General features: G+C 40.8%; 1 protein-coding gene across 1 annotated transcript; it reads left to right on the top strand.

Moving 5' to 3' along the window:
• Window positions 1-7,831: 7,831 nt before the first annotated feature.
• LOC124125761 (probable methyltransferase-like protein 24) lies at window positions 7,832-27,319 on the top strand. The gene is made up of 6 exons (XM_046489126.2): window positions 7,832-8,152; window positions 17,233-17,383; window positions 22,342-22,458; window positions 23,753-23,824; window positions 24,177-24,348; window positions 25,800-27,319. The coding sequence occupies exons 1-6, from the start codon at window positions 7,954-7,956 to the stop codon at window positions 26,094-26,096; spliced, it is 1,008 nt and encodes a 335-aa protein (XP_046345082.2). The 5' UTR covers window positions 7,832-7,953; the 3' UTR covers window positions 26,097-27,319.
• Window positions 27,320-27,837: the final 518 nt, after the last annotated feature.

The following is a 27,837-nucleotide window of genomic DNA, read 5'->3' on the forward strand; positions in this document are numbered from 1 at the left end:
AAGCCAGATGTTGCTAAACCTATTGTATTATGCTTCATTATGTTGTACCTTTTTGGGCTCTCATAACAGAACAATACCCTGTCATAACATGTTTTGTTTGGTAGACTGTTCAAATATTGTATTCTTTTTTCAATACCTGTATTATGTTTGTTACCATGACAAATGGATATTGTATCTTTCAGTAGCACTAGTTCCATATAACATATTTGTGCTTTTGCGGTCAAAAGCTTCCCACAGCGGAGGGATATTGTCATAGTCCTAAAATCACTATAATTAACCCATAATTATAGTGGTCATATTTCAATATTATGTTTTGTATTTCTCTCAATATTTTATCTTACAACTAGCTATACCTAAATATATTTCTGTAGATAATGTTAGTCAGCTGCCATGCACGTAACTGACCGTCACAAACCAGTGACTCTGGATTATCTAACTCAGCCAGGTGGCCAGGCTCGGGTTATGCCCCAGGCTATAACATGCTGTGTATGGCCGGACGCATCGTCATTTTAGTATCAGATAGGTGGAATACAAAGGATATTACGCGGTCAGTGTGCTCTGTAACTGTCGAATAAGTGTAATTAATACGCCACGCATGTAGCAGATTTATGTCATAGTTTCAATATTAGGTAACTAACGCATTCTATAGAAGGCCTGAGTCCCTACATATGAGAAAGAGTACATTGTGGTAAATACCCGTGGGTAATCTCACGTAAATACCGTCTCATACGAATATTGGCCATGCTACGTCTATCATTTGGTTAAGCATTTACGGCATTGAAATTATACAATATGTTAAATACATTTGTATGTAAATACACGAGTAACGCTAGAATGCCGTAAATGTAAATGTTAACAGTTCCTGTATGAAATGTCATAGCTAGAATAACATGAAATACCTCCCAGTCGCTTATTATTCACAATTCGTTTTGTACCTTATTTATTAGAACAGTCCTGTTAAGAAAGTTTAAACCAGTCGCTATCAATTCATGTATGGTTGTCAATTATATATTTAATGTAACAAGTCATTGAATGTATCTATCTTGTAATGTAATATTGTTTAAATATCTCTCTATATATTAAATTTCACTCTGCCACGAATAAAGACTTCAAGGGACTCAGCAGCCTTCTCTCTGTTTTAAAGGTGACAGCTGAGTAATCAGCTCTACCAAGTTAATTCCCCCACTATCTTGGCCATTGTGACGTAGCAAACGGGACCACGCCCATACAAGGCAAAACGGCCCGGAACACAAGCTACGTCAGTCCTATGGTTATGTTATGGGGAAGTGGTCACAACCTAGCGGGACGTCGTGCACTTCCCATTGAGTACTTTGAGCTAGATCTGCGGTGCATATGGTTAGGTCGATAGCCGACATTTTTTTGGTTTATCTTATCGTACCTCGTGGGTTGGTTGTTATTTAGGAGTACTAGGTCGTTTGTTTCTATCCATTCGGAAATTAATTTGCCATGATTATCTATTTTATCATCTATGCTCCATGTAGGATGGTGAGCGTTAAAGTCTCCTAGGAATATAGTAGATTTATCGCTTATTTTGAGTAGTTTGTTTAGATCCTCAGGTTGGACTTTTTGTTCCGCCCAGTGGTATATATTTATGATGTTTATTTTTCGGTTATATAATGTGATTTTAATGCCGTTGGCTTCTAGGTTTGGCGTGTTAAATCAACTATGGCTATAAAATGACGAACCAGGAAGGAAAGTGTGTCAAAATGGCTAATGCACAGGTTCAAGTGAGATTTGTTGAAAATAAGCATGGTGGACAGAATTTAGTGTATGATGGTTACAGATTCCGTATAAAGAGCAGAAGAAATACAACAATTCACTGGCGTTGCTGTATGAAAGATTGTACAGCGCCAGTGTGGTTGGCGACCGTTGTTTATGTTTAGCGGCAGACTGCCTAGGTAGTGGGAGAGTTACCTCCCTTGGCTTGTGTCGTCTTCTCCTCACATGTTGTTTGACCATTACTGAGAAGTAAAGCTACAAGTATATTGGAATACCTGTGTTGGGTTGTGAATTGCGAGGGTCCAAGCTGGCGTGGTGGCAGCGGAGACGATCATCCGCATCTCTGAACACGGCACTTAACCTGACTTTCGCAGTTACTACACGAATAAGTGTGCAATCTACCTGGTCGACATCGCCACGATAGCGCGGGTATTTCAAGTAGGCCTACTAGCATAACATCATGGCAAACACTCACAGAGCACCGAAACAGTGGTCTCTCACGAAACATGAAACTGTTAATTCGTTTGAGAATTGGAAACAAAACCTACTATATACGTTATCACTGGACACGAATTTTGCAACATTTCTTGCTGACGGCGCCACGTGGGGAAAACGTACACGTGCAACCCCGTTACGAGGATTTGAAAATGATGGGGAAGACGTTGCTGGAGCTCAACGCAAGACGGCAGCGCAAAAGGTAACATCACTCGAGTTAATGTTGGGCCAAATCGCCAATTATTGTCCTGTAATTGCCAGGAACACCATTGTGAAAAGTTCAGTATCGATTTCAAGTATCTGGCAGACTATCAGACTACACTACGGCTTCCAGTCATCTGGTGCACATTTTCTTGATTTGTGTGACATACATCTCCAACCTGAGGAGCGACCAGAGGATCTTTACCAGCGCCTGTCTGCATTTATGGAAGATAATCTGCTCAGACAAAATGGCGGAATCACTCATCATGGAGAGGCGATTGGCGAGGATGAGGAATTAACACCTACGTTAGAGAACATTATTATCCTGACTTGGTTGCGCCTTATCCATCCTGATTTGCCCAAGCTGGTGAAGCAACGATATGGAACGGAACTGAGATCCCGTACTCTAGCGTCAATTAAACCTGAGATATCACAGGCACTCAATTCCCTGTTAGATGAAATACATTCATCTGAGGATGCCAAGGTCATGAGGACTGCTACCACTAGAGCAAACAACTTCAGTCAAAGATCTAATTTTAGACCTCGCATACAGCAGACATCCAATAAACGTCGTTACCAGTCAACCTCAAAAATGTGTCCCCTCTGTCACACAGCTGGTCGTCCTAATGACAATCACTTTCTCAGTGAATGTTCATACTTACCTGATCAAGACAGAAAATACATGGCTAAGGCACGTCAAATAGCTAGCATCCTGGATGAGTCAGAGGATGAAGATGGACAGTCCCCTCATACAGACACAGTATCTACACCTCCCGTTACTGCCTCAAGTGTAAACAATGCTTCAGTCAATAGAGTCAGTGTACGTCAGTCTCCATATATGAACGCATTTTATGGTCATAATGTCATATGTCTTACCCTCGACAGTGGAGCTACAGGTAATATGATCAGTCAGACTACTGCCAGGAGACTCGGCATTGAAGTCACCAAAAGTTCACAATCTGCCCATCAGGCTGATGGTTCATCCCCACTCCATATTGTTGGTGAAACACGAGTAACTCTCAGCCGTGACAATAAGGATTTTATTTTCGAGGGCCTTGTTGTGGAGAACCTTGATGTCGAGTTGCTTGCAGGAACACCGTTCATGGAAATAAATGATGTTGCCGTTCGCCCAGCTAAGCGCCAAATTACACTTGGAGATGGAACCACCTTCCAGTACGGCAACCAAGAAACCCACTCGTCACACCATACAGTAAGACGTGCACATGTCTTACGAGCGCCTAAGTCCCCTACAACAATCTGGCCTGGCGATTTCATAGAGTTATCACTCCCGGATGACCTGATCCACTCAGATGACACATTCGCAGTGGAACCACGTCTAACAGGTGATTTATTCAAAGACCACAAAGAATGGCCAACACCAGATATAGTGTCCAGCGTTTCAGGGAAGATTAGAATTCCTAATGACACCAAAGAGCCTCTTGTCCTCAAGAAGCATGAGCACTTTTGCCAGGTTCAACAAGTATTCACCATCCAAAACTCTGGGACCGAGATGGTCGATAGTCAATCAGAAAGCATTCCTCTCAGACAGTCCACTACTACATGCAAGGTCAATTGTTCAGAACAGGTACGCATTGACCCAGATAACCAGTTCACACCAGACACTCGCAACAGTTTCCACGCCCTCATAAAGGAGTACGATGATGTGTTTAATCCACATGTCCATGGATATAATGGAAAATCTGGCCCGTTCAAGGCAGTTGTCAACATGGGTCCTGTCCAACCCCCTCAACGCAAGGGACGAGTCCCACAATACTCACGTGACAAACTTGTAGAGTTGCAAGACAAATTCGATGAGCTTGAGGACATTGGTGTCTTCGTCAAGCCTGAAGATGTGGGGATATCAGTGGAATATTTAAATCCATCCTTCCTTGTCAAGAAGTCAAATGGTGGATTCCGTCTGGTTACAGCATTCACAGATGTGGGGCGGTATAGTAAACCACAACCATCACTCATGCCTGATGTTGATTCTACATTACGCCAGATAGCTGCATGGAAGTACATCATAACCACAGATTTGACAAATGCTTTTTACCAAATACCCCTGTCACGTGGATCAATGAAATATTGTGGTGTGGCCACTCCCTTCCGTGGAGTCCGTGTTTATGCCCGATCAGCCATGGGCATGCCGGGCTCTGAAACTGCGTTAGAAGAATTGATGTGTCGTGTGCTTGGGCGCTTGCTCAAGGAAGGATCAGTGGCCAAGTTGGCAGATGACTTATATTGTGGAGGTAATACCGTAGACGAGCTTCTGAACAACTGGCGACGTGTTCTACAGGCCTTGCAATTCAATGGATTAAAGCTTTCAGCTGCCAAGACTACTGTCGGCCCTTCTAGTGTGACCATCTTAGGATGGATTTGGAAAAATGGCTCAATTCAAGCAAGTCCTCACAGAATTTCCACCCTCTCTAGTTGCACCCGTCCATCTACGGTCAAGGGTTTGAGGTCGTTTATTGGAGCCTACAAAGTGTTAGCCCGGGTAATACCAGGTTGTGCTGGACTATTGGGTCCATTGGACACTCTTCAAGCTGGACGTCCTTTAGCAGAGAGAATAGTTTGGTCAGAGGTACTTATCTGTGCCTTTGGAAATGCTCAATCTGCACTATCCTCACATAAAACCATTGTTCTTCCTCGAAAGGATGACCAGCTATGGATCGTTACAGATGGAGCAGTGAAAAACCATGGCATAGGTGCTACTCTCTACATTACAAGGAACAACAGTACTCTCCTCGCTGGTTTCTTCAGTGCCAAACTGCGCCAGCGTCAAATGACATGGCTACCGTGTGAAATAGAAGCACTATCTATAGCTGTTGCCACCAAGCACTTTAGTCCTTACCTTGTACAGTCAAGCCTACAAGCATGTATCCTGACTGACAGTAAACCATGTGTTCAAGCATATGAAAAGTTGTGTCGTGGAGAGTTTTCAGCAAGCCCCAGAGTGTCTACCTTTTTGTCGACAGTGAGTAGATACCAGGCCTCTGTTCGCCATCTCAGTGGTTCTGCAAATATTCCATCTGATTTTGCCAGTAGAAATGCATCCAAGTGTGACGAGCCCCTGTGTCAGATTTGCTCATTCATACGTCAAACTGAGGACTGTACGGTACGTGGTACTTCTGTTCAGGACATCATGTCAGGGAAATCTAAACTGCCATACACCAACAGGAATGCATGGCTCGCCATCCAGTCAGAGTGTTCTGATCTCAGACGCACACATGCTCATCTCATACAGGGCACTCGCCCATCCAAGAAACAAACTGATGTTAAAGACGTAAAACGTTATCTACAGTCTGTGACCATCGCCAAAGATGGTGTGTTGGTGATTCAAAGAAATGAGCCCCTTGTTACCATCAGAGAGTGCATCGTCATTCCACGACAAGTCTTGGATGGATTACTGACTGCAATGCACATCCAGTTAAATCATCCTTCTGCCCACCAGTTGAAACTCGTTGTGAACCGCTACTTCTATGCTTTGGACATGGATCAAGCAATAACTAAAGTTTCAAGCGGATGTTATCACTGTACATCTCTTCAACAGGTTCCCCACACAGTTGTGGCTCAGTCATCTACTGATCCCCCAGAGATCATTGGAGCCGCGTTTGCTGCAGATGTAATAAAAAGAGAACGACAACTCATACTTGTGTTGAGAGAATGTGTCACATCTTTCACCTGTACATGTGCCATTGAAAATGAACAAAAGGGAACCCTACGTGAGGCTTTGATTCGCCTAAGTGTTGAGATGAGACCATTAGATGGACCCCCGGCGGTCATCAGAACTGACCCAGCTCCAGGGTTTAAGGCCTTAGTTCAAGATGACCTTCTCCGAAGTCAACGTCTTTGCATTGAAATTGGTCGAATAAAGAACAAGAACAAGAATCCCGTAGCCGAGCGAGCTATTCAAGAGCTGGAGCTGGAATTGTTAAAAATTGATCCTTTGGGGGGGTCGGTCACACCTATAACCCTAGCTATAGCCACTGCTCAACTAAATTCTCGCATCAGATCCAGAGGGTTATCCGCCAGGGAAATGTGGACACAAAGAGATCAATTTAACAACCACCAAATACCCGTTGGAGACAGAAAATTGATCCTTGACCAACATCACCGGCGAACTACCAATCACCTACACAGTGAGATGTCTAAAGCCCATATCCCAAGCCTGCCCACCCCTAACATCAGCATTGGTGACCTGGTATATCTACATGCAGATCGTAATAAATCACGGTCACGAGATCGATACCTTGTGGTTGTTAACGATGGTGAATGGTGCAACATTCAGAAGTTTGTGGGTTCCCAACTTCGAAGCACATCATATAGAGTAAAAAAATCAGAGTTCCATGTCAACATGAACGGTCAAGTGGACTTCCTCAGCAATATGTGTGCGATGAGTCTTCTGATGGTGAGATAGATACTGTTCCCCAAAGGACTGAACCACCTACCCTTCCCATCGTTCCCCCAGTGCTAAATGAACCATACCATGACCAAGACATTTTAGTCAACCCACCAGAACATCCTCCTCTTGATAATCAGGACTCCTTGCGTGAAAATGTTAGTGACAATGACATTGTGTATACAGATGACACTGATGATACCGTGTATTCAACTCCAGTCAGTGCACAAAGGAGGTCAATCCGTGCACGGCGACCACCTCAACACCTCAATGACTATGTAACCGATTTCTAACATGTTTATGTTGCTATGTCCATCAACTGTGTCTGGATACCTTTTCGCATTTAGACTATAGTTATGGTGTCGTATCAGCTTATATCACGTGATGTCAAGGATATCTACATCAGGTTTTAAGTTTTATTGTGACCAGTTATTTTGGGTATTGTTTATGACAGTATGAGTCTTTAATAGTAACCCATATCAGGTAATGTGTTACAAAGAAAAAAGGAGGTTGCGCCAGTGTGGTTGGCGACCGTTGTTTATGTTTAGCGGCAGACTGCCTAGGTAGTGGGAGAGTTACCTCCCTTGGCTTGTGTCGTCTTCTCCTCACATGTTGTTTGACCATTACTGAGAAGTAAAGCTACAAGTATATTGGAATACCTGTGTTGGGTTGTGAATTGCGAGGGTCCAAGCTGGCGCAGCAACTATCAATACAGCAAACAATATCATCACCACATACCGCAACAACCACCACCACAATTCAATTTCTGACTTAAAGTTTATATATTTTGTATGTATGAACACATGTATGATTTATAATGTATGCTGTATGTACATGAGATATAAAATAACGAAAGTCATGTTGCCCTCTTTTAAATCCCTTTTTAATCATCACAATACCTCTATTGTACACTTGTCAGTAATGGTTGGGTAATTTGTAACCCAGAACAATAGGTGCCGGCAAACCGAGGTGTCCCCGTTCTAATCAGTCTACCTAGACTGGACTAGCCCATTACAGCACAAGTAAGCTCACTTTTTGAGGATACCACTAAGCCGCATTTGGGAAGTATTTCATCCGCTTTTGTGTTGTTTTTCGTCACGCTACATTACGCTTTAATGTTTACGTCTACTATCTTGCCATTCGACCTGACCCAGTTCGCAAACCCACCCGATCATAGCATATACAGAAAGATGGCGCGGGTGAACGCTGGGCTCACTACGCTCATAGTCACTTCAGTGGGACTGTTGCTATTTATGAACTCATTTTACAGAAGTAATGATACAAACGTGGATTTAAACCAACTTTCGGACTCAGGTGAGTTGCTAGATCATATATCTTCCTCCATTTAGTATTAACCTTCCCGTATCTAGGGGACAGGAAATCACGCATTCTTGTTTGGGCACACCCAGTTGAACACAATGGATAGTGACTGGCTAAGCTTGGGAGAGAAATGGACATAGAGTTAACCCATTTTAGTATGAGGAAGAGAATATATGGATGTCAACTTTTTTATTATAAGGAACATAATCTTCGGAGTATATGCTTCAATTTGCCCTTTGTTGTGTCCATTCTTTCACCTACCAGTGCTAATTAGCCCGGCCTACCGTTTGCCCAGTGTCCATTACCTTCTACTTATTTATGATAACTTAAGTACTTGCTAACATACCTTCAGTGCCAATTACTGTAAAGCGTTGGCTTCCATTGTCTATCGCTAATCACCTATCAGCGCCAATCAGCTGTTGGCTTCCCTTGTTAGTTTCTACCCTTTGTTATTTTCCACCCTGTTGTTATCTTATTAATTTTGTTGCCCTAACATGTACATATATATGCTTTCTGCCTCATGGCATTCATTCACCCGATGAAGGAGTAAGCATATACTTCGAAACGTGTGTTCCTCATAATAAAGAAGTTGACATCCATATATTCTCTTCCTCATGTGTATCAGTTCTAAATGCCTTTCAAAGACCACATTAATATGTTGAGGATACTCTACCATACAGTGCTCGCCTGTCAGTTAAGAGACACTAAGGTTATTGATAAAGGGAGAGTGAGAGAAAATACAAATGACTAACGTGTCATGTTTTGCACAGTACCTACAGCATTAGCACGACGAAACTGTTAAGAATATACAAAAGTGTGCACTGTAATGTACTATTCGCATATAATACACAGAATATATCGACTCCAAAGGCTATATATAGCCTTATCACTGCGTTACTATAGCTATTGTTCATTGAGGATGTAATTTGAGGACAAGGTGTGGACCTACTCCAGTCAAAGTTGGTATGATATTATTAAACAGTCATACATAACTGGATATTGCATTTAAAGACAATCGATGCATGAATAAAAATCTGTCTATTTAGCTATCACTATATTTCATCAACAACCAGACCTGTTCGTCACGGGTGGAACGAGCATTCATTGAAACAGCCATCTGCATAATGCTACCCCTGCGTCACAGGGCCATATGACACAGTTGAACCAATCAACTCAACTCGAAAGGGTGCACGGGAATCACGCACGTTGAGACGCCCAACGCTTACACCGTATTATGGCTGTTTCAATGAATGCTCGTTCCACCCGTGACGAACAGGTCTGGTTGTTGATGAAATAAAGTGATAACTAAATAGACAGATTTTTTATTCATGCACCGATTGTCTAAATGTAGTATCCAGTTATGTATGACTGTTTAATAATCTCATACCAACTTTGACTGGAGTAGGTTCGATAGTTTTTCAGATATTGTAGTTAAAGTCGGTACCTTAAATTACCTTCCAGACTAGTCCATTGCATGATTCCGACTCCATCATAAGCTTGCGTTTATGAATCACTATCAAATAATGATGCCAGGGCCAGCGATTCCTACCCCACCGGTGTCTAATATGTGTGTTTATTGCACCAATAAGATTGTTGCCATAATTACAATGGCCGCTAACGAGATGTACAACCCTTTTATATACATACTGAAACAATCTTCCATTCATCAACCGCTCGGCTTATTGAGGTTGGGTGTTGTGGGTGTTGTGGGGACGTTTCAAAAACGATCAAAGCAATGGAGCAATTTGATTGAGCTAGACAAACTTCATACTCAGTAAATACATCGGTGTTCATGCCTCGATTGAACCACTGATGCTCTAATGCAAATACTCTTCTTATGTCAATATATTATTTGGAAGGGAACGTATCTGGTATCAATCACATCTCTTGATTCAGAGTACATGAGCCTATTTCTACAGATCGCTGTATACTTATGTTACCATGTGACGGCAATGTTGGAAAGGGGGTCATATTGATTTAATGGAGAGTGAGAGAGCTGGGTTTAACGACGCTTTTAACAGTATTACAGTTATATCGCGCGTGTCAGCTAAATGTGTGAGGAAAGCCCGATGTGATGCAGGTCTCAGACGTTTACCACTTCGGTGAAACCCACGACCACTGTCAGCAATAAAGAATACACCTCTCATGCAACATCGGGTGTACATTCGTGTCTAGACCCGTGAAGGTTCAGGGTAGAATAGGTCTTCAGCAACCCACGCTTGTCGTAAAATGGGACAATGCTTGTCCTAAGAGGCGACTAGCGGGATCGGGTGGTCAGGCTCACTGACTTGGTTGATGCATGTCATGATATCCCAATTACGAAGATTGATGTTCGTGGTGTCAATCACTGAATTATCTGGTCCAGACTCCATTTTTATAGACCGACGTACTTTTTCTGAAATATTACTGAGTGCGACGTCAAACATGAAACAAAATCATAACAGAGTCATCTTCTTAAACAATGGCTGTGGACAAGTTTCTAGACCTTTAGTAAGCTGATGACACACCTATGAGATCTAAGTGCATTCCTCTTTAGCATGGCATACAGATTCTGAAAAAAAACTATCCACTTTATCCCATCCCCAGTCTATAATAGTTGAGTGTCTAGAAGATGAAGATACTCCCTGGACTCCTCTGTATTATATTTAGTCAGAAAATTTAATAATTGTATATTCTGGGAAATAATTTCATTTCAGAGAATATATGTTACTGTACTCCACCAAATACCGTTATTTAATACAGCGACTGTTTACAGTCTATTTCTATCAGTGTGGTCAGTGTGACCAAGCACAAGGCCAACCTCATGGTCAGTGTGTCATTAACAAGACTGGACACCGAATCTGTGTGTAAGAGAGCTTTATTTATTTGTTTGTTTGTCGCCACACTCAGCAATATTCCAGCTTTTTGACGGCGGTCTGTAAATAATCGAGTCTGGACCAGGCAATCCAGTGCTTGACATCAGGAGCATCGATCCAAGAGCTTTAGAGACACATTCTATTAACATGACAGAAACTTCAGCTAACATAGGTGGCTTTGTCCTTGACTATCATGTAGTCTTGAGATCTTTCATTACACATTATAATTTCTCTGCTCTATTTTTTTCCTGATGCAGATTTCATATTAGAGCTAGTCTTGCTTTATATTTTTTAAGATGGTTTTGTTTTCATAAAATCCTGTATTCCACAGTCATGGTGCAGGACTAGGTTTTTGACGATATCTGATCTTCTCGTACTTTCAATGATTGTGGGTTCGAATCGAATGTTACAGGTTTGTCAGCACCATACCCGTGCTCGTGGGTTTCACCGAAGTGATAAACGTCTGAGACCTGCATCACTTCAGGCTTTCCTCCCACATTAAGCTGACACGCCGTGATATAACTGGAATACTGTTAAAAGCGGCGTTAAACCCAACTCACTCACTCACTTGGCCTCGCTCTGATAACATTTCCGATTAAAGCCAGATGTGCCAGCAGCTGAAACCTTCTCCTCATGTATAATGTAGGTTTAGCTTAATTTCATTTCACCTTTAGGGGGCACGGGTGGCCCAGTCGTCTAAGGCGCCGCGATTCGCTGTGCAGAGTTGCGTCCCTTAGGCATGCCAGAAACCTATGATTGTGGGTTCGAATCCCGGTTCGCCCCGATTATGTTTCTAGGTTTGTCAGCACCACCCGTGCTCGTGGGTTTCACCGAAGTGGTAAACGTCTGAGACCTGCATCACTTCGGGCTTTCCTCCCACATTAAGCTGACACGCCGTGATATAACTGGAATAATGTTAAAAGCGGCGTTAAACCCAACTCACTCACTCACTCACTCACTCATTTCACCTTCAAATGGCATTGTGGACAAAATGTCACTCACATTGTATCCATAGACATAGCCCAAAAGGTAACGGCTGAGTGGGTAGTTGATCATTAAAACTATTACATGCATACATTAGAGGTAATACAGTACTCTGTTTCTTTAACATTTGTGGTAAAATTGCACTTCTCCATTTATGAACAAATTAAAAAATATCAATCTAACAGTCTTGTCGATTGTCTCTGTGAAAGAAATCATCTTTGTCATTATTACTTGTCATTTGATATCCTTTTTAACATTAATATACAAGAAATACAAATCCTAAAATGTTCAACTATTCACAATCCTTTTAAACACTTGAAAGCAATCGTGAATCTTTTGCAATATGGATAACATATGATTTTTTAATATAAGACAATGGCCTTAGTATTTGTAAACAATCGCATTATTAATACTGTTTGTTGGGGCATTATTCCTTGAATATCCTTGAACGATAGTCGACTAGGCTATATCTATGTTCACTTAACCAAGAACTAAATACACCACGTAGGATGCTCAGATAACGTAACTGACCCTGTCTTCAAACTTGATGGGTTGTCGACCATTGTAGTCACGACTATGTACCAGTTATGTACATTATAAGGACGTCAGCCACCAGTGATGCTCATGCTGTCCTGAACAATGAAATGCATCTTTTGGAAATTAATACAGCTTTAAATACATTGTTTTTAAAAGTATAAGCCTGTGGCATTGATAATACAATTAATGAACACCTAACATATTCAAAGGTGTTAAAGAGTTGCTTGTCTTGTTGTTTAATTATTTTCCGATACCCGTCTTTTCGCAGAACTTTGGTTGAAAGGAGTTGTATGTTCCTTGTACAATGGTAGCCCCAATAATTATCGTGGCCTTAGGTTACACACAACCACATGTTTTCCCATAGACTTCTATAGTGACGTTATATTTTATTTAAAAATAACTAAGCATTCAACAGCTATTACCTGTACGTGTGTGCACTGTTTGGCCTTAGAGCAGCAATAAAAACATAAAAAATGACTACCCTAGCCAGTTCCTTTTCCGAGTACAGGAAGCTAAACACACTACCCCGAGTTTCGCACCAAATGTCACCTACTTGAAAATAGCTGTGGTCACATTCAGTATAAGTCATCATGTTGAAAAAGACAGTACTAAATATAGAAAAACATGGTCAGTTTTAATAACTGGATGGATTTACATTTGAAAGACATAAAATTCTTACAGAATATCCTTACAGAATATCCTCCAATCACAGCCTGCAGATATCTCTCGATCTGCACTGAAGGCTACGAAAAACGCACTGTCCCAACTGGTTCTGATTTGGTGTAGTAGAACCTTTAGCCTTTTCAGTTGAGGACAAAACCTGTTCACAACTTATTTAAAAAATAAAATACGACAGTATCCATAGCCATAATCATTAGAAATCTCAACCGTAGTTCATTGTACCATTCCTACTCTCATCAGCATTGCGCTGTCATAAAGCTTGAATATTGCTGAGTGCGGCGTTAAACAACAAACAAACAGAATCATTAGCATAATATCAAACTGAGATTATACCAGGTATTCGCGAAAAGGTGACCGTGTCCTGCCCCACCTGGGTACTCGTCACAAACACATGCAAAGACACGACAAATGTTCACCTAAAATTACGTGAACTCTTGACACAAGCCAAAACAGGGAGCTGCACCGGAGGCCAGTTACGTTTCACGTTTGTGAAAGATGTTAGTTTAAATGAATCCAATTTGTTTTTCGACATATGTTTTAGGATAAAATCATCTCAGATATGGTACGTTACACATCCATATGTTTTAGGCTAAAAGACATCTCTGATATGGTATCTCACACCCCCGTATGTTTTAGGCTAAAAACATCTCTGATATGGTATGTCACACACCCATATGTTTTAGGCTAAAAGACATCTCTGATATGATATGTCACACACCCATATGTTTTAGGCTAAAAACATCTCTGATATGATGTCACACACCCATATGTTTTAGGCTAAAAATACATCTCCGATATGACATGTCACACACCCATATGTTTTAGGCTAAAAACATCTCTGATATGATATGTCACACACCCATATGTTGTAGGCTAAAAGACATCTCTGATATGGTATGTCACACACCTATACGTGTCAGACTAAAAGCATCTCTGATATTGTATGTCACACACCCAAATAACTTTCACGGTTATAATACACATTTGATGGTATGACGCACCCCAGTGTTTTTTTAAATATATTTTGGACCCCACCCTTTGACAAATACTGGACCCCACCCTTTGACAAATACTGGACCCGCCCTTGACAGAGATTTTCTCAGAGAACACAGTGCAGGAATCAGACACCAACCCTCAGTCATAAATCATTGAAGCAAACATTACTACAGCAATAAGAATTGTTCACCCCGAACCGTCCCCAAGATTCCCGAGGATATAAAGCAGCCTCCCAGATGAGACACACAAAGGACACTGTTCACACCAACAATCTCCTAATATGGGGGTGATCCGAGGTGAAGGTCAGTGTCAAGTGACAAGCACACTGCTTGAGCTTTGGCAAAACTCGTACACTCGTTATAACACGCTTTATAACGGCATTTGTCCTCTTATCGAGAGCACGGACCCATGTGCGAGCGTGTGTATAACTCAGATAGGCTCGTGTCACCACGGGAATAAGAACATGCTGTAATGAATACCAAGACATAAAAGCCTATTTCATTAGTCGTGTTTTTTACCGCGCAGTGCGTCAGTACAAGGACTTTTAAAAGAGTTAAGCCAGGTTTAAAGGTTTAGTTTTTCTCTTATAACAGCTGACTATCAGTATTTTCTTTTTTTAAATAGTTATATTCATTTTTTCTTTATTGTCTGTCTGTCATAAGTCAATTTCAACAGGACGGGCCCATTTTGTACTGTATCGGGATATCTGTATTGCTCTGAGTATTCTGATAGCACTACAGTGCGCATGGATTCACTATATTCACCCAGACACACGTTTTGTTTGTTTGTTTGTTTGTTTGTTGTTTAACGCCACACTCGGCAATATTCCAGCTATATGACGGTGGTCTGTAAATAATCGAGTGATTAACATCATGAGCATCAATCCATGCAATTAGTATACGATGACATGCATTAAAAAATCAGCGAGCCTGACCACCCAATCCCGTTAGTCGCCTCTTACGACAAGCATAGTCGCCTTTTACGTCGGTAAGCATTGGTTGGTTCAGTCAAGACTGGGGTAAGAAATGAATTTGCTTCCACGTGACCCTACCATGTTTGAAACGTTGTAAATTGTGCCGAAAATCGCAAATTTATTGATCTTTCAAGATAAGATATCTAAGTTACCTATCAACCGTTGTGGATTATGCGAGGTGTCTTTATTTTTTTTCAAATTTTCAAATCAAATTTTATTTTAGAACTAAATCTGAGAAAAAGTATCCTTTCAGTGCTGAATAAGCACCAGTACATCTTTATATATAATATCGCGAATAAAAATACTGACCTAACTAAAACAACCATAAATACAATAAATCCATATATATATGCATCACATAGGGCTTTCCTCCTAAATTATGCTGACCCACCATGATATAACTGGAATTATGTTAAAAACGGTTAAAAATACCATCAACTCACTCAGTCACTTTGTTACCATTGTGTGAAGCAGAGGAGTTAGACACACGGGAGCACAAACACACAAGAAAACCGGTAACAACACTTGATGGGAATATACGGTAACACCACTTGATGGTAGTAGATGGTATCAACACTTGAAGGCAATAGACGGTAACAACACTTGATGGTAATAGACGGTAACAACACTTGATGGCAATATACGGTAAAACACTTGATTGTAATAGATGGTATCAACACTTGAAGGTAATAGACGGTAACAACACTTGGTGGTAATTGACGGTAACAGCACTTGAAGGTAATATACGGTAACAACACTTGATGGCAATATACGGTAAAAACACTAGATGGTAATGGGCGGTAACAGCACTTGAAGGTAATATACGGTAACAACACTTGATGGCAATATACGGTAATAACACTAGATGGTAATGGGCGGTAAAACACTTAATGGTGATACCAGTTTACGGTAACACCACTTGATGGGAATAGACGGTAACAACGCTTGAAGGTAATAGACGGTAACAACACTTGAAGGTAATGAACGGTGACACCACTTGATAGTAATAGACGGTAACAACGCTTAATGGTAATAGACGGTGACAACACTTAATAATTATAGACGGTATCAACATTAGATGGCAGTAGACGGTCACACCACTTGATTGAAATATACGGTAACACATTCAAGCAAATACTAACATGGTGGCTATCAGAAGTAAAAGTGAAATATAGCAACCACACAACATGCAGGTCCGAATCTCTGATAAGAAGCGGAAAGGATAGCTCTGGTTAAAAACAATATGCCAACAGAAATAAAAAAATAAAAACGAATAAGAGTGATATGCTTTCACCATGAACGATCTGATTTATTGAACCAGGGCGGTGGGGTTGCATGTAGTTTAAGAGGTACTGCCGGAAATGCAAGAAAAATGATTATCTGGCTTCATTCAGTAAATACGAATAGGGCTTTGAAAATAGCATGTATCAAAATAACGCAAATCTATCTAATCACCTATCCTGAATGACAGTGTGATTAACCTGACAAGGTACCTTTCACAGATGATAAACTTATTCGTGTGTTGGCATGCATGTAAGGCAGGGCGGGACAACTTCGGAATGGCCAGGAGTCCGAACTTGACCACACAGAAGGAAGCGATGAAAGTATGAAACGGCCTATGGCCTGAGTTTAGTACACCTGTCCCGGGGTGATGACCTCCTGGTGCCCGTGAGTCGCACAGTCTACATCATAGATTATTCCGACAGTGCTTCGGCTGTTGAATTGTTCGCTCGTGGCGCCGAAGGCCTGGTTCGGTTCCCCACATTTACATGTTGTCGATAGAAGTATATGTGTCCCAAAATCCTCTTGGTAAAATACATTGTTGCAAGATGCTTTTGTAACAAAAATAAATATTTAGGCTTATAGTTATAAATAAAAAAAACTATGTTGTTTTGCAACTGTAACTGAAAAACATATCTAGTATATCTCCATGAAAAATCTGAGGTAACCTGGCGGTAGGCAGAAGGGGCATTGAGGGGTATTCATGTTAAACTGCCGCATGGTATTCGAGTCTATTGTATGCTAACTACTAAATCTTTTTTCGTCAGTGGTGGACAAATTGTACAACAGGCTGAAGAATGACCCGTCCCTGCACTCACGAGACCTGAAGCAAACTGAGGCCAGGCTACCTGCACCCGAACCCAGCAGACGAGGCTTCTCAATCACGGAGTGGTGGCAGGCTAGCGCGATACTCAAATGGTAGGTACAAGTCCCAGATGTGACAACAATAAAGTCATTTAACAGAAGAGTGAGTGAGTTGGGTTTAACGCCGCTTTTAACAGTAATCCAGTTATTTCACGGCGTGTCAGCTTAATGTGGGATGCATGTCCGAAATGATGCAGATCTCAGACGTTTACCACTTCAGTGATGGTGCTGACAAACCTAGAAAATAATCGGGGCGAACCGAGATTCGAACCCACAATCATAGAAGAAGAAGAAGAAGAACACATCAACACAAAACATAACACTACATTCCCACCCTTCTACCCATACCTCCGCTCAGCCAGGTGTTAATTCAACTGGCGTAAAGCAATTTGGAAATTGATAGATAAATAAACTGTGATAAACCGGCCTGTGAGTACAAAGAGGCAATTGGCGTTACTGATAGAACTGATAGAGAGTTATAGAACGGATAGAACTGATAGATAGTTATAGAACTGATAGAACTGATGGGGTTATAGAACAGATAGAACTGATAGAACTGATAGAGGGTTATAGAACTGATAGAACTGATGGGGTTATAGAACTGATATAACTGATGGAGTTATAGAACTGATAGAACTGATGGAGTTATAGAACTGATAGAGAGTTATAGAACTGATGGAGTTATAGAACAGATAGAACGGATAGAACTGATGGAGTTATAGAACTGATAGAGAGTTATAGAACTGATGGAGAGTTATAGAACTGATGGAGAGTTATAGAACTGATGGAGTTATAGAACAGATAGACGGGATAGAACTGATGGAGTTATAGAACAGATAGAACTGATAGAGAGTTATAGAACAGATAGAACTGATGGAGTTACAGAACTGATAGAACTGATGGAGTTATAGAATAGATAGAACGGGTAGAACTGATAGAACTGAGGGAGTTATAGAACTGATAGAACTGAGGGAGTTATAGAACTGATAGAACTGATGGAACGGATAGAACTGATAGAACTGATGGAACTGATAGAACTGAGGGAGATATAGAACTGATAGAACTGACAGAACTGACAGAACTGACTCTCACTTTCACTGACTTTCACTTTGTGACGGTTCATCGGAGTATGACCCTTCACGGAGTGTCGGCTTTCACTGGAATACAAGCACATAATTGTAATAGCACACCATTAGCCAGGCGGCATCTTGAAGCCGTCAGTCGGCCTACCTGCCCACCTGCCTACCTGCCTACCTGCCTAGCCTGCCCACCTGCCCACCTGCCTACCTGCCAGCCTGCCTACCTGCCTAGCCTGCCTAGCCTGCCTAGCCTGCCTACCTGCCCACCTGCCCACCTGCCCACCTGCCTACCTGCCTACCTGCCTAGCCTGCCTAGCCTGCCTACCTGCCTACCTGCCCACCTGCCCACCTGCCTACCTGCCAGCCTGCCTACCTGCCTAGCCTGTCTAACCTGCCTAACTGTTGTCCTGATCAACACAAAACATTCTAGTTTCAACTACCAGTCAAGTCACTATCAGACTGCTGTATCCCGCTACATGCTTCGGTAGCCATGAGAATAAAAACCAAGCCGCTCATATCTTTGTAGGAGGTTAACCTAGATCTTCATTGAAAACACAGTATGTGAAGCTGAATTCTACCATGACAAAAGTAACCCTATTGACCCTCCGCTCAGCCTTGTGTTAAATCTTGACTGTCACGTAACAGGTAACCCGTGTACTATGGCTGCGCCGTGTTCATTGGAGAGTGACGTAAATACTTCCTACTTTCGTCTGAAGAAGACGTATCGTAACAACGATACATCCCACAATTTCCAAATTTCACACAATAAAAGTTCAGACAAATCCCGAACTGAGCATGTGCATGTTATAAAGCATTGATGTATTTCCAAATTTCTCACTGTAAAAGTTCAGTCAAATCCCGAACTGAACATGTGCATGTTATAAAGCATTGATTTTTGTTAAAAGTAACTAATAGCTTGAGAAAGGTATTGAATAAACGAACTTGTCCAAAACGTCCACGGAAGCGTAAGGTACTTTGTTCACAATGCGCATTGGGTCTTTAGTGCCTCTCCTCAGGATGTCAATATCCATTAAATTTGTTTGTTCTTTCTCTCTCTGCCACAACAAAATTCCTACAATACTGCATTATCATACACTTTTATTCACGATTGACATGTCTGTCATATATTGTCATCACTTCATAGTTATTAGCTCGTGCTTATTTCTATTTAAATACTGTTGATTTAGTGATGTGGTTCCTTGAGAGGTCTCTCTGTACTTTTGACATGGTGGTCGTCATGGAGACCCGTTGCTGACCTCTTGCTTTAAACATACACTAAACTACGTTTATAACGAACAGGCTTATAACGAACCGGCGGATATAGCGAACTGTTTTTTGGGTCCCGTACATTTGCTGTATATATGCTGTATATATATGCTCATAACGAACTACGGTTATAACGAACTAAAATTTGTGGTCCCGTTGAGTTCGTTATAACCGTAGTTTACTGTATTTATTTTAACAAAACCATGAAATGGATTGGTACACAAGCGAATCGCTTACCTCAACAACGCTTCATTACACATACTACATAATACAATTAATACACCAGTAAAGGATGAATGCGACAAAAGAATTATACATGCCAAGCTAGATACACGTATGTATTTTAGCAGTTTATATTTATCAATTTCATTTACTTAATTGAGAATCTGCCAGGTTGAAGTTTTGAACAGAATCTCATATTTGGATTTGATATCCCTTACTCAAATACGAATTTCCGAAAAGCACTGTTTGTAAAGAATAACCGTGTTGGTAAAAATAATAAAGTTAAAAAAAATAAATAGAAAAAAAAAAAATAGGAAAAATAAAAATAATAATAATAAAGTTCTGATGACTCGTACCCCGGACAGTGCACATATAATTCTGAGTCTAGTTTAATTTTACAAATGAATTAGGTTGTTCATTAGGACCGTCTACTAAATATGACAACAATAAGCAAAAGTTGGTAAAATAAATGATGTGTACGTAGTTTCTAATGTAGTTCGGGACGATATTTATAACTTCTTAAACAATTGGGGGCACGGGTGGCCCAGTCGTCTAAGGCGCCGCGATTCGCTGTGCAGAGTTGCGTCCCTTGGGCACGCCAGAAACCTATGATTGTGGGTTCGAATCCCGGTTCGCCCCGATTATGTTTCTAGGTTTGTCAGCACCATACCCGTGCTCGTGGGTTTCACCGAAGTGGTAAACGTCTGAGACCTGCATCACTTCGGGCTTTCCTCCCACATTAAGCTGACACGCCGTGATATAACTGGAATACTGTTAAAAGCGGCGTTAAACCCAACTCACTCACTCACTCACTCTTAAACAATTAACCAGAGGACATTATTTCATTGCAGTATTATCACTGTGCATTGTTCACGAACAGTTACTTTGTAATGTAATATCTAGGTACTTATGACTTTGTACATCTTTGATTTTTGTGTCATTCATATATAAGTTAGGTTTGCGAATAGGGTTTACTTTACGGGTAAATTGAAAACGAGGGCTGGTCAAAATGTTCAACGCATAACAAACAAAACAAACACTTGTGAAAGCGTTTTTAATTCTATTTATTAACATGTAAATAATGGAGTCTTGACCAGACAATCCAGTGACTGACATCATGAGCATCGATCCACACAATCGGGATACGATGCCATGCATAAACCAAGTCAGCGAGCCTGACCACCCGATCCTGTTGGTCGCCTCTTACGACAAGCATAGTCGCCTTTTACTGCAAACATGGGTTGCTGTAGACCTATTCTTCCCCGGATCTTCACGGGTCAGGTGTGTGAAGAGGCATTGTCATAAAGTGGTATTCACTCGAGCAATTGGCATTCCTCGCCGTTTTCTCACGGGGCGATGAAACAAATCAGCATAGTGGGCACCGGTAGTCGTCTTTTGACTTAAGTTAGTAATCAACAAGGATCACACCCTTTGCATGCCCAGATTACAGTGGCCATAACTTTCTTCACTGAACACTTGAATTTCTTTGGTACCGAAGAAGTGGACTTGGGCCATTCCATGGATTGACGTTTTGACTCGAGATCATAGTGGTAGCCCCATGTTTCATCACCTGTCACTGGCAATGTCAGTTCATATTTTCTTTAAGATCAGAATTTAGAAACTTTGGCACCCAACGAGCAGATATCTTATTCACCTGTAAATGTTAATGAATACTAGTTTCAATGGATCAATGGATTAGACATGTTGAGCAATGGTAATAAGTCTGTCTGACAGTATTCGTTTTTATCTATCTCCTTGATTGAATCTTCATTGATGGAAGTTGAGGGACGCCAGGACCTAGGGTCATCATCAAGGCTTGTTCTCCCAGCCTTAAACATACCTGCTTTAGTTTGACGATGGAATAGCTAGGGCACTTATCCCCATGCACTTGTGCCATTCGGTCATGAATTGCTTGGGGAGCAACCTAAAGTCAAAAACCTGATGACTGCTCGGTACTCGTTCTTTACAATTTCTGTGACCTTTTGGACCCCCATCACGTTCAACTGACTGTCACTAATATACAAACGGCCTCAACAGATGCAATGTACCACACTGACAAGTTCACTTTGTTAAAAAAGTTAAAAGTTAATCAAGCTTAGAGCTTTTTGATCAGCCCCCGTAAACTGTCGGTCAAAAGAAAACATACACACATGCTTGATGTTAGCTATTAACAAACAAGAAATGGCTACACGATGGTGATGTATTTCATACGGGTATCACATTGTGTTTTGGAACGTCCGTTTGTAGTGTTTTGATGACTGTTTCCAACCTGATAACGTTTTGCTAACGTTTGTAATTGTTTGGTCAAATCCTATTTTCAAGTGCATACTTTCTTTTGCCTGCATTTTAGTTTGCAATGTGATATTCTGAGAAAATTATCAAAGAATAAATATGATCAAACTGATTAATAAATGTTGACCATTCCAAACTCTTTCATATTTGCAGGGACTGGGAGAAACCCTACGAGTACACGTGCAAGAATGTGTCTACAGCTGGAAACTGGTACATGTGTCAAGACAAGCCATTCACGATCGCCAAACCCTGTTTGGTGTATTCCTTTGGGTAAATAATCAGTGTGTTTGAATGTTTGCGTTACATGTTGTGAGTGTACGACTTCAGTGTTACTCATGAGTGAGTGAGTGAGTTGGGTTTAACGCCGCTTTTAACAGTATTCCAGTTATATCACGGCGTGTCAGCTTAATGTGAGAGGAAAGCCCGAAGTGATTACCACTTCGGTGCTGACAAACCTAGATACATAATCGGGGCGAACCGGGATTCGAGCCCACACTCTTCGTTTCTGGCGTGCCCAAGGGACGCAACTCTGCACAGCGAATCGCGGCGCCCTGAACGACTTGGCCACCCGTGACCCCGTGTTTCTCGAGCTCGAGACATGAGTCCGACAGATCACCAGTGTGAGCATGAGACTGAGTTGAACTGAACTGAACCTTATTACCTTCAGGCCGTGGTCCAAGAACACGTTCACACACAAGTAGTGATGCAACATAACAAATAATAATTCACACAATATATTATTTAACCTGTTATCTAAAGAGGTAGTACATTTTAAGGTATTTTCTATTTCATGTCTCCATACTTGCAGATATTCATCATGTAATCTTGTGGAAATAACATTTGTTTGCAGAAAGGTAGTAAAACCATGTTGAGATTGGCCACATATTACTGAAACCCAAATTGTTCAGATTGTGTTTTACAAAGTTAATCCATTCATGTTTGTAATGTTCAGATTCATATTATGACAATAACATTTCAAATACAACATAAGCCAACTTATTAGATTTACTTTGTACAGGTTAAGACCAATAACATAATATACGGTTTGCGACGTCAGTAAATAAAGTGGATGAACCCAATTCTCAATATAACATTTTCAAAGGTGTACCTATTTTCACAGACAACAGAACTTTCAGAAAACATTTGCTGTAACAAAGCGTACATGGTTTACTTGGGTAAACTCTGACATCCTTTCTAATCCTATTGGAATGCAATAAATACATACAGGTATCAAGAATTAAGATAAACCAATTCTCATTTGAAAACTTTATGCAGACTTTAATCGATACATTTCAGATGAAGAAATCAATTGCATACAAACATAATACAATAAGACAGTTCGACACAAACCAGTAGCGTTACATTACAGTGTCCCCCGCCGTGATATTGCAGGAATATTGCTAAAAGCGGCGTAAAAAACATACTCACTCACTCACTCACTCACGTACATATTACAGTATGTCAGTATACAGTCTCGTTCGCCGCGTCCAGCTTCCATGAGCTTCAAACACTGACCTTTTTTCATATCAAGATCCACATTTCATGTTCTCCCTTTACCTTCCAGGATCTACAGAAACTGGGACTTTGACAACCACATGCGCAGCATGGGATGCGAGGTCCACTCCTTTGACCCCAGGTAAGCTATGAATGGCATCTCCCTGACTGATGAAGACTGGTCATTGTTTGCAGTTGTAAGGCGTTGTCAACAGTAACCCTGACAAATCTCCATGGCCTGCAATGAAAGCATTGTTGGGCAGTTTCATCGACTGACCTCCCCCTTTGGCAACCTTTTTTGGATGATAAATGAATATATATATAAATATATGAATCCGTAGACGACGCATTATGTTCCACATTGCTTTTGACAGTCTATCTGTGACATCACTTAACTGCTATAGCGTTTGAGAAGTCATTTGAAATACCCGTATATACCCATTAAATAAATCTTTCAAGGGACTACTTTTTAGAATGTTGTTTTCTGGTTCCAGCATAAAGAGCGAGGACCATGTCAAGGAAAATGGTGTTGTGTTTCACAAAATCGGGCTAGCAGGTTTTGACGATGACAAATTTGAAGCGAGGAGGGATTTTTATGTGAGACATAAGCAATACTGGAAGATGAGGAGACTGTCGACTATCAAGAAGGAGTTGGGCCATGAAGAGGTAGTGTACTATTTGCCACTGATACTGGTAGTATACTATTTGTCACTGATACTGGTAGTATACTATTTGTCACTGATACTGGTAGTGTACTATTTTTCACTGATACTGGTAGTATACTATTTGTCACTGATACTGGTAGTATATTATTTTTCACTGATACTGGTAGTATACTATTTGCCACTTAGACTGGTAGTATACGTTTTGCCGCAGATACGAGTTGTGTACTAACTGCCGCAGATACGAGTTGTGTACTAACTGCCGCAGATACAGGTTGTGTACTAACTGCCGCAGATACAAGTTGTGTACTAACTGCCGCAGATACAGGTTGTGTACTATTTGCCACTGATACTGGTAGTATACGTTTTGCCGCAGATATAGGTTGTGTACTAACTGCCGCAGATACAAGTTGTGTACTAATTGCCGCAGATACAGGTTGTGTACTAACTGCCGCAGATACAAGTTGTGTACTAACTGCCGCAGATACAGGTTGTGTACTAACTGCCGCAGATACAAGTTGTGTACTAACTGCCGCAGATACAGGTTGTGTACTAACTGCCGCAGGTACAAGATACAAGAACGTAGAAACAAACCCAACACCCCTCATATCTAAGCTGTAATTAAAGCTAGGCTTCACCAAACATTTCGAAATGCTAGAAAATACGAGACAAGAGAGAAAATACAAGATTTGTGACTTTTACCAATAAACATAATTGAGTTAGAGATGAACATCATTGAGTTAAGGTGTGAGGTGAGGTGAAATTGGGTTTAACGTCGCGTCCAAGATTATTGCACTTATATAGCCCCGTACATGTACATGTATGTGTTTGTGTGGCTGCTTGTACTAGTCCGGAATGATGCCGATTTATAGTGCTAGCTCACTGAGATACCATGCCGCAGTTTAACATCGATACCCCACTCAGACACAGTATACTGACTCCGAGCCGACCAGTCCTTGTTTTAGCCCCTTAATGTCGAGCGCCAGACAGGGTAACAATAAGAACCCTCTTTTAACGTCTTTTGGTATGACGCGGCCTGGAATCGAACCCCGGACCTTCCGCTCTCCGGGCGGACGCTCTACCTCTAGACCAAGAAGGCGGTCCATTGAGTTAAGAGATGAACATGATTTAGTTAGTGATGAACATCATTGAGTTAAGAGATGAACATCATTGAGTTAGTGATAGACATCACTGAGTTAAAGAGATGAACAGCATTGAGTTAGTGATGAACATGATTGAGTTAGAGACGAACATCATTAAGGTAAAGATGAACATGATTGAGTTAGAGACGAACAGCAATTGAGTTGCAGATGAACATAATAAAGGTAAAGATGAACATGATTGAGCTACAGATACACATAGCTGATAATTCATCATCTCCGAGTTATTATACAAAATCACCAAGAGGAACACGAAGGACACGCACATTCCTAACACCTTGTCTGTCTATTCCAGAGATCACTGGACATCTTGAAGATGGACGTGGAAGGCCACGAGTGGTTGGTTCTGAAGGATCTCCTTGAGACCGGCATGTTGACCACGGTCAAGCAGTTCCTCATCGAGTGGCATCTCTTTACAGACTTCCCCAAAAGGGCTGACTACATCGGCTTCCTGAAGGCCTATGACGCCATGAAGAAACTAGGGATGGTTACATTTAAACATCAGTTTCACCATCGTATATTCGACGAGTCTAAGTTGAGACTTCAAGCTGATGCTGGGTATGTTAATACATTGTTCGACCAAGGACAATGATATGTTTTACTTCTATCATAGAATAATTTGAATATGTACATATTACATTACATCAGGCCAAGGCTTAAAAAGAATTTCTGTCGGTATTTGTGTTCATGTCTGGATGGTAATTACGTTTTCAGAGCTATGTATTGTATCATGACAAAGTCCTACATCCTCATTTTCATCTTCGCTGTGTACCCCGATGCAATTTTACAGCAAAATGTCTGATACAAGGTTCTAAATGATATGCATTTGCTGCTATGACCTTAAACCTTACACATGGTCGTTATTTTAACAAGATTTGAATGTGAGTTGAATATTCTCACCTAAACAACGTATTGTATTATATAAATGCAACAAAAAGAATCGTTGAAAATATGTCACTGACGTAGATGGAAGTATATCATGGAATGAAGGCACAGTATCCGTCCCCATCAAGAACGCTCCGGCTCCTGTCTCGGAGTTTGAGGTATTTCGTTTGAAAAATCTTAAACTATTTCTACCCCGTCGATTTAACACGTATTTATTGACCAAGAACATGCGGTAAATCAAATTTACCGGCAATAAAGGCTTTTGAATAGCTGGTTTCTCGACGGGAAATAGTATCATCGTAAACAAGCTGTTGTTGCAGTGGCCCATCATTTCCAAGTTAATGCAAATTACTGTTTTTTTGTTTATACATATTTTTTATTTCGCTCATTATGTCAGATATAAATATCAGTATTGTATCATGTGATATTGAATTCATTGAATTGGATACACTGTTCTGTGGCCCTCAACAACAACAACAACAACAACAAAACAACGTTTATTTCGCTTCTAGGTCATAACTATGAGATATTGAAGGTACCAGCGAAGATATATTATTTGCCCCTTATATATGTATGGTAATTAAGGTGGAGATTTAATTCACAAAGTTATATTTAATTGACAAAAAAGCATAACTCATGCACAGCCCCTGTCAGGTTTTTTTGGTGGTCATCGATCACTGGATGCCAATACTGTTTGTCACCTTCACAATTACATTTACGTAATATTTAGTAATTTATATTTAATTTACCAAATAAAAAAATAGTTTTATAAACAAATGAAAAAATGAGTTTATTCATATGTTAAATATACACTTCCTACAGGCCGTTCAGAGGCACGTTTATATTGTATAGTTTTTTCTCAAAGTATTTACTTCGTGTACATGTCTTCGTATTGATATTTTTGTGCAATAAATGGTTGGTTTCTTACAATGTACTGTACTGTATTTATTCTTTATTGTATATATAGTGTGTTTACTGTTTACGGTAATTGTAGTGTAATCAATGTTAAAGGTATATGTACTGTAATTACTGTTTACTGTACATGTAGTGTATTTACTGTCAACTGTAGGGGCCATGTATGTTCACTGTAAATATATATATTAACTGTAAAAAGCGACTTTGCTTCTTCCGAAACCCATCCTTGCCGTAAAAAGCGATGATGCTTGTCGTAATAGGGGACTAACGGAATCGGCAGGTCAGGCTCGCTGTGTTGGTTAATGTGTGTCATCTCATCACAATTGCGTATCCCATCGTACCGGATTGTCTGGTCCAGACTCGATTAATAAGAGACCACCATCTATATGTAGCAGGGACATTAATGAACAAACAAAACATCATCAGCCGATTGTTCTCTTCCTCTGTCCCCTCACCATTCTACAGCTGTAACGTCACGTATTGGGTGATCATTTAACCTTGTCGTGAATTCAGAATTTTCGCGATATTTTAGG

This window comes from Haliotis rufescens, unplaced genomic scaffold (assembly GCF_023055435.1).
Source record: "Haliotis rufescens isolate VD_foot unplaced genomic scaffold, xgHalRufe1.0.p SCAF_30, whole genome shotgun sequence".
Taxonomy (NCBI): domain Eukaryota; kingdom Metazoa; phylum Mollusca; class Gastropoda; order Lepetellida; family Haliotidae; genus Haliotis; species Haliotis rufescens.